Source organism: Dermacentor andersoni, chromosome 1 (assembly GCF_023375885.2).
Source record: "Dermacentor andersoni chromosome 1, qqDerAnde1_hic_scaffold, whole genome shotgun sequence".
Classification (NCBI taxonomy): domain Eukaryota; kingdom Metazoa; phylum Arthropoda; class Arachnida; order Ixodida; family Ixodidae; genus Dermacentor; species Dermacentor andersoni.
In genome coordinates, this window is record NC_092814.1 from 189,070,912 (window position 1) to 189,079,605 (window position 8,694).

At 44.8% G+C, this 8,694-nt stretch overlaps 1 protein-coding gene across 6 annotated transcripts in view; it reads left to right on the forward strand.

Moving 5' to 3' along the window:
* LOC126547386 (phosphatidylserine lipase ABHD16A) overlaps positions 1–8,694 on the forward strand; it is a 154,965-nt gene that overhangs the window by 38,528 nt on the left and 107,743 nt on the right. For all 6 annotated transcript variants that reach the window (XM_050195373.3, XM_055062894.2, XM_050195371.3 and 3 more), the window contains 3 exons: positions 7,394–7,434; positions 7,535–7,639; positions 8,536–8,649. In XM_050195373.3, the coding sequence (XP_050051330.1) occupies positions 7,394–7,434; positions 7,535–7,639; positions 8,536–8,649 (260 nt within the window). The remainder of the gene's footprint in view (positions 1–7,393; positions 7,435–7,534; positions 7,640–8,535; positions 8,650–8,694) is intronic.

Genomic DNA, 8,694 nt, shown 5'->3' on the forward strand with positions numbered 1-8,694 from the left:
GCTGGCACATAGTTGTTCGCCGCCGCATAGAAAATCCATGTCTTCGCATGAAGCGCTGAAGCCATCCACGGCTTGCACGAAACTCACGTGGAATGTTCAATTCCCGGGCCAACTTCAGGGCTTCCATTTGCGCCATCTCAGTCGAAACAGCGTGGCCATGACTTCTCTGCTCCTCAATGAACTTCGCAAGCTGCGTCTCGAGGTGGGGGTACGCGCCAGTCTTCGGACCCCGAAACGCTCGCCTGTCCCGGTTCGTTGCTTCGAGACTCTCTTTTTTCTTCCTCCAGTCGCGAATGCACGACTCGTCGACATCATGCTGTCTTGCAGCAGCTCTGTTGCCGATTTCTTCGGCAGCGGCTATAATCTTTAGCTTCTCTTTCGCTGTGAAACACTGCCGTCGAGTCGCACTCATGATGCCAAAACAAAGCAGGCAAACAGTGCAAACTGGGGTAAGTACACTAAACAGCGCCTAACGCGAGGCTCAACAATGCTGGCCTTTCGTTGGCCCTTCATCGGCTTGACAAGCGTCGATGACGATGGGGATGGCGGACTACACGGGGAGGCCGCCGCACATTGCGGTGAAGCCGACCCCCCCCCCCCCCCCCCCCCCCCTCCCAAGGAAAACATTCGCAGATAACCCGCACCCCCACTTTTTAAACGCGTTTTTTCACATTTTGGTGCGGGTTATACGCGAATAAATACGGGACTTTCTACATTTTCATTCATATAGAAGCAGTGGAAGTTGCTTCTTTAAAGGGCAACTCCAGTGGTTTTTCGATATCCACAGATCTTAATAAAATTTTGAATATGCATTCGCTTTTGCACTACAATTCACTGTCGCTGAAATGCCGCTGTCTATTTCCGAAGATTTGTAAAAGTTCCCTGTGTCGTCGGGAGACAACATCAGCTTTGCTTCTTTGGCATTAGTGCCACGTGTACTGCGTATTTAGAACACATGTTGTGGGTTTGCGTTATGGTAGTGTAGGATCCGACGTCATCGACTCATTGTGACTTCACACGAAGCAGCTACCCGTTTTAGTACTGGTATCTTGTTTGTTGGTTATATAAACTTATCAGTAAATTTCTAAGCAACTTGAACCACCCTGCCGGTTCCCTAATTATAAGGTGCACACATCGGGAAAGAATATTAGTAGTATAGGAGCTTTCTGTGACAAGGGAGGTAATATTGCATGCCATGAATTCAGCATTGTCAAGAGCGTCAAGCTGTTCCCATGCTTCTTCGTAACATATAAACTAGGGGTGTACAAATACCGAATAGTGGATTTTGAATCTAATATTTAGTCTGCATCCACCTGCTATCTGTGCAAATGCGTCTGCTTTTTTTGCGGGTCAGTGCGCTACCGTGTGATATTTTTGAGCCCACCATGTAAATCCAAAGCTAGTCTTGTGATGGGTCTCTCGAAGCTACGAAAAGAGACCATTGTATACCTACGAATGGCTTTCAGAATGAGGGTCCACCGTGCGTTATTTCTCTAAGGTGGTAGCCGCAAGCATGCAGTGGTCATCCCTTGCACTCACTTTTGTTTGCAAGGCGGTGTGGTGGCTTTCTGAAGCTCGTGTGACTTCTGTGAGTAGATGTGCATTGATAAGGCTACTGTAGCTTTAGTTGCCAACGCCCGACAATGCAGTTCCGATTAGGCCACACTGGCTAGGCAGTGTGGACAGCGGGGTTGCCGGGGCATAAATTAGCAGCGAGCCAATATAATAATGGGCTGCAAACCGCCGTGGAAAGCTCGTTGCTAATATGCTTTTACGGCTGGCTCATCAGTGATCGGTCTTAAGGATCACACATACGGGTATGGTGTACTATAATGGGGGAGTGGGTCCAGTGGATGCCTTGGCAAGCGCCGAGGGTGATGCCAAAAACGCTGAAATTACGGTGGCGCTGTCATTGCCTTATTCTGAAGCTCTGGCTGTTTCGGCAGCGCCCATTGGCTGAGGTGGGCTCACAGGCTGAATAGCTGTTGTTTGCTCGATGCACCATCGTTGTTGCATAATTTGCATTGTTTCTGTCTCTCTTTCTCCATTTTACTGACTACAGGTCAGAGGGCAATAAAATCACTGTTTCTGCCATCGAGTATCAGGACTAATGCATCTATCATCATATAATGCAACTATCAGAAATGCCTGTCAAAGCTCCCTGCAGCTGCTGTAGTGTATCCGACATAAGCGTCCGGCCGCCGCGTGGGGCTGCTCATTCAGGTCAGGGCGACAGTGGTGCCGTCAACCTTATAATAAAAAAGAGCCTCAGGGAGGAGCCTGTGCTAGACTTACTCCCCCTATCTAGTACACTCTAGTACGGGTTAGATTGACAGCCATTGAAGCGGCGTTTGGGTCCGCAGTCAACTAGTTGGCAACTACCGCAAGCATGTGTGCCAAGTTTGTCTATGTGCTCGCATGTGGGTAGAAAGCTTCCAACTGCACGAATATGCGTCTGTGAACACTGAACTAGCATATTCGATGCGACCAGCATGCCTTCCGGTGGCCAACAGGCCCAATCTTCACAGATGCTTCCGTGCTTTCCATACGCGCTGCTTTTGTTGTTTCGATCTGTCCGGTCTGCTTGGTTGAACCTTGTACCAATAAAGATTGCACACCATGGGAATACTGTGCATGTCAAAGCACCGACCACGGCCAGGTCATTCACCGAAGGTACTGATATTTGAAAAATAGAATATTCGAGAAATCGACTATTGGATATTTGATTTGCAGATTGAATTATTCGAATGTTCACAATTCGATTCGAAATCGAGTATTCACGCACCCCTAATATAAACCCATGTAAGGGCTTCACTTTTTTTCAAAGTGTTGACGAGGTGCAGCCCTTACACGGGTCCAGGCCATTTGGTTTCATATTTTGGACTACTAGTATGAAACCTGCAGTAATCCTTCGTGATTGCCCACCACCACTAAAGTGAACGCTGTTGTTTTCCTAATTAATTTTGGCTACTTGTCTTCATTATTGTTGCCACTGCTGTTTACGCTCGGTTCCCCAGCACATTTGTAGAATAAGTAATCTTCCGTGCTATTTATGGCATTGGAGATCCCTGTTATCTTAAAGCTTTTAACAATTATGACGCTGCACACTATCCATGCCAAAGTTGCAGCCAGCTGCTTACTTGTCATGCTCCTGGGTTCATGCGACAACCTTGAGCTTGAGCTTAAAGGTCAACTCCGGCATTTTTTCACCATAATAGGATATTGTCATTTTGAAATCGCATTGACACTCCTGTCACCGATAGGGTGGTTCAGTTTGCTTAGAAATTCCTCAGTAATTTTAAATAACCAATAAACGAGATACCGAAATGGGTAGCTGCTTCATGTGATGTCACGAGGAGTCGATGACGTCAGATCGTACACTACCATAATTAAACACGCAGAATGCATGCTGCATCGCTGTCAGGAAAGACAGACAACAGAGAAGCAAGGTAGTGGTCGGAAGTTGTCAGTGTCGCAGTCCGGGGAACCAGGTGGCATCCTTGAAAGGCAATCAGAGTCAGCATGGCGCCAGCCGGTCTTGTACGATACAGTGAAATCATGCTCTTGGAAGTCTAAGGCACCAGCGCGCAAGTTGACCAGATGGATCACACAAGTTCATAAGCCAACAGAGTGAGTGGTGGTCCATAACAACTGTGAAATGTTGGCCTACAAGTACGGATGAAGCCTCTGAACTTCAAAGATTACGGCAAGACATTCCCGTTTGGTCATGGTGCAATTACTCTGTAGCTTGCTTAGCAAACGGCTGGTGTAAGAAATAACATGTTCTCTGTCATTGAAGCGTTGGGCCAGTACAGCACCAATGCCCACACCACTAGCATCTCTCTGAATTTCGGTTGGTGCAGAAGGGTCAAAGTGTTGGAGAAACACACAGTACATGTGGTGCTGACGCCAAAGAAGCGAAGCTGATGTCTCCTGACACAGGGAGCTTTTACAGAGTTTCCGAACTAGGCAGCAGCGATTTCAATAACTATTTCGGTGACTGTGATGGTGTAGTCTCTGACATCGCAAACACAGGGTGGTCAGTAAAAAAAAGTCGTTAGTTGGGAACGCAACCAATCATTAAAATTCATTTTCAGGGAAACTAAATTCCTTGCAGCCATTATTTAACACAGATAATCGGAGTGCAAAAGAGAACGTACTTCGGTCGTGCGGGCTTTATCTTGAGTGTGATCTGCTTTGAGGGCACAGTCTAGGTGGGACGATGGCTTGTAGCTTCACGTGCACTGTGTTCTCGCCACTCAATTTGCATTGAAGCGCGAAGGTCGCTTCACTTGCTGCTGCTGCCTTGATTCCTCCCGCCAGTGTTCTGACAGCAAGCGTCCGCGGTCATCGAATGTGATGTGTTCATGTTTGCCTTTGCGCTCTGATACCGTGCTAGTGAATTTAGTTAGTACCATATTTACACGATTGTAAGTCGACCCATTTTTTAAAATTTGAAAATCTGAAGTGGGGGGGTCGACTTACAATCGAAACCAAAACATGGCACCGCCAAAAAAAGCGAGACCGAGATATCAGGGGAGCTACAACGTTACAAAAAAGCTACAAAAAAACAATGCAAGCAATCGCATTTGGATGTCGATACAGCTTTGGCTATCCGTTCGCGAATAGGTTCGTCATGGGTTGCCAGACTGCGACTCACATTCTGCTAATGGCCGCTATATAAGACGAGGGGTGACTTTCACTCGCTGTTTTTAAGAAAAAATCTCGACTTATTATTCCGGTTGATACGGTAGTTGCAATTTTGTTTGCTCTATGGCTCTACCCATACTTTTCGCTATCCCCGTGCGTTTGTTCGCTTTTCGGAAGGGTTTTTCAACAGTTTTCAGAGGTTACAGCGCACACAACACTTATGGGGGGGTGTCGATAGTTGATGGAAGTGCCGCTGTTCCATTTGCGGCGGCACTCCCAGAACGGTGACGCTTGCAGGGAGTATCGATAGTTTCTCTTTCCCTGTAACGCGTTCGACTCGACTGCCGGCAACGTGCAACCTGTGGTGCTACTTCCATGCTTCCTCAGTTGTCATGAGTGCTACAGGCCCACTAAACATACGGCGCTCATTCACAGCAACGTTCAAGAGGCCTGCCGTCCTTTACGCCGAAGAAACAAATCACTGTGCAGCGGGCCGCAAGTTCGACGTTTCTGAATGGGTGGTGCGAGAGTGGCGACTGCAGTGAAGCAAAATTTTCACCTGTGACGGCAAGAGAAGAATTTCCCACGGGCCAAAATCGGAATGCTTGCAAGCTTGCGGCATATGTCGCTGAAATGTGTGATCCGTCCTTGCCAGTGGAAGTGCGACATGGTCATGAAACAAGCCCGGATCTTCGCCTTTAAAGGACCTGCTCCGCCATGAGTATGAGTGGCTGGTAGCAGAAGACCACGAACTTACGCCAACTAGACCTGTCAAAAGAGCCTCCTTGACGGCTGCGTGTAGTTGGGTGCATTCGGCGTGGGCTGCTGTTCCACAAGACGTCGTGGTGCGGTCGTTTGCCAAGTGTGGAATTTCGCTGGACAACGACGCACTTTGGGGTCGTAGCAGCGATGACGATGGCAGAACTAGCCAGGACAATGGCACAAGTGAAGACGAGTAGTCCAGTGACCATGCCAGCTACCAATAAATTTTCGTTATTGAATGCACCCTCGGGTATGTTTTTTTTTTTCCCTGTCACACGCGATATGGGCGGTCGACTTACAATCGTGTAAATACGGTAAGCAAATATTTACAAGGGGGTGTTCTACTACAGCAGCTGCTGCGTATGGCATGGCTGTGTGAGCCTTCTCTTGAATAGGATCTGTGATAAGAACAGTGTAGGCATTTAGGTGCACCGAGGGTCAATAGTGTCGTGTGCGCTGTAGCACCCATACGCTTGTGCGTCACCTAAATTTCACAAATTGAAACGTCACTGTAAATTCTTCGTCCATATTTTGGGCTGCCAAGTTGGGAGTGCATCCATTACACAGGTTCATACGGTAATCACTTCCAATGACATTTTTTCATACACGACTATCTTGCAAGTGTGCAGGTGAAACTAATTACCTGCCAAAGCACCTAAAGGTGGGAACAATCCAGCACTGTCATTGTGCTTGTGACCTGCAACAGCACACATGACATGGTCTTTCCAGTAGCAGGCCGGTTGACCTAATCTTATTTTCGATAGCTGTACTTTGCAGCTTAATCAAAATGATTACAAGCTGTTACATCTATGGAAAAGGCGGCATACTTGTGCTAGATGAATGTAGTTTTCAGTATGCACTTGTCCCCATTTCTGCTAGCTATTCGGTTGCACCAATATTTGCTTCAAGGAAGAGAAGTTAGGAAAATGCTAACAAAAGATCAGCTTGTACAGCTTAGTGCTAAAACTCCATGTTTATCTTGTATTTGCATTCTCTGCTCACGTCTCCCCTTTATCTGCATTTTGTCAGGTGGTATTTTTAAATATTTTTGCACAATGCACCAAGTTGTTTAGTTTGCCACATTGTTAAACCATTGCATTTCTTGTTATAGTATTGCCATCTCACTGTGTGGCTTTGATACGAGTAAGATCTTCTTTACCTTTCTTGACAGTGCATAAAATAGATTATCATGTGTCAAATGACAAGGGTGTATTAGATTTGCTGCTTCTAATGTGTTTCTACGTTCTTGTTTTACGATCTCTGGTTTTAAAATTGTTTCCGAGTCTCACTATCACACATTTTATCATGTACCCAAATTAACAGTGCCTGGTGTCCCTGCAAAGGCTACCAAAAATTCTCGAAAGACGATGTAGTAGATGGAATCAGTTTATTCAGCCACACATTGGCTGATAACCAGTGATAAATTAATTTAAAAAGTCAGGGATGAATTTGCTTTTAATATGAACTTCAGTGAGCATCTTGTAGTTGTCGAATTAAAAAAAGCAGTTGCTGAAAACAGGTTCATTTGCTACAACAAGCACTAGTTTTGAGGTGTTGATCCCTAAGCATGCATTGGATGCTCTTCAAGAAACAGTAATACTCAGTGGAACACTAATGAACACTAATGTGCTGATATCTCATGGTGGTGTTTGTAACAAGATTCCTTGTTTTCCTACATTTTGAACATGCTTTGAAAAGTGGCTGTATTCAATGTTGTAAATACAGCATGACTTATAAAGTTAATTGATTATCACTGTTTATCAGCAAATTTGTGGTGTCCGTTGGAATTAATATTCTGTTGCCAAACAAATAAGTTCTTCATATGCTGTATATCATTGAGAACCTTTGGCAGTCTTCTTGAACACCAACTGTTTTCTGTTATGCTTTATGGCATGTACTATGTATCTCAAAAGCAATGATGTGCTTCTCCATTACTTAAGAAATGAGTGAATTTTAATGCATAATACTCCATTTATTGTAGCACCTATGCTAATTCAGGGTAGAGCAAGACTGATTGAAGAGGTAAGCATTAATACTATACCTGTGTGTTCTGTACATTTTTTACTGCATGCAGCTTCTTTTGACTTCCATTTAATTAATACGTCCCTTGCATCTGTTTCAGCATAATGCTCTGCGTCACAAGTTGCTCACCCGTGATGGGAATGAGATCGACTCTGTGTTTGTGGACAGGAGAAATTCCAATGTCTATGCAAATGGAAACATTCTGGTACAGTTTCATATTAGTCATATGTCTGTATTATTGTGAAATTGTTAATCCTGGAATCTGGCTAGTTCATGGCTAAGTTGAGTGTACATGGCATACAAAGAGCTTGTATTGGAATAAAAAATTGCTGTTTTGGAATCGCAAAAAGGGGTGCAAGCCAATGCCTTTGGTTGAATACCCCGAAAACAGATGCCACCCTAGTCTAATGAGAGGTTATCTGCATGTAAAACACATACATTCAAGTTTGAGTGGAAAAGGGTTTGGCAGACTTGGGTGCGACCAGAACAGTGTACTACAAGTGCTAAGCACACGTACAAGTACATTAATTTGACAATAAAAAAAAGCAACTATTACTGATTCCCGAACTTTGCAGCTTATCGGAACAATAATACTACCTCATGACCTACACTTTGTCACTTGGTGTATGTTCCTCTCACTTGCCTTTTTCTTTTTTTCCTACCTTTCAACTTGCTGCATTCTTCCAGCACTGTTAGTTCTGCTTTGCTATTGTCATACTTGGTGGCAAAGGTGAAAATATGTTGAAACGCTTGTGTACTTATGTTTAGGTACTTGCTTAACTAATTAATTTAACCCAAGGTGGTCAAATTAATCTGGAGTCCCTCACTATGATGTGCTGCATAATTAAATCGTTGTTTCAGCACATAAAACCCAATAATTATTTTAAATTGCTTGTGGCATTATACTGTGTGCACAAAGGTAAAAAAAAATGTTGGCCATATTTAAGGCCTTGGTAAGTTTGTACTCTTTGCCTCTCTTCCGTTACTCTCTCTCTCTCTCTCTCCTGCTGCCATTTCATGTCTTTGATGAGAAATTTTGATGCTCAGCAGCTTCATTTGGTTGCCTGACATCCCGTTTATTGTTGCTGCTCTTTGTTGCAGGTTGTGTGCTGTGAAGGCAATGCGGGCTTTTACGAGTATGGCATTGCAACAACCCCCATTGAGGCTGGGTATTCTGTGCTGGGCTGGAACCATCCTGGCTTTGCTGGGAGCACAGTAAGCAACTGATTGGGGCATGATTGTCACCTACTATCTTTCTTT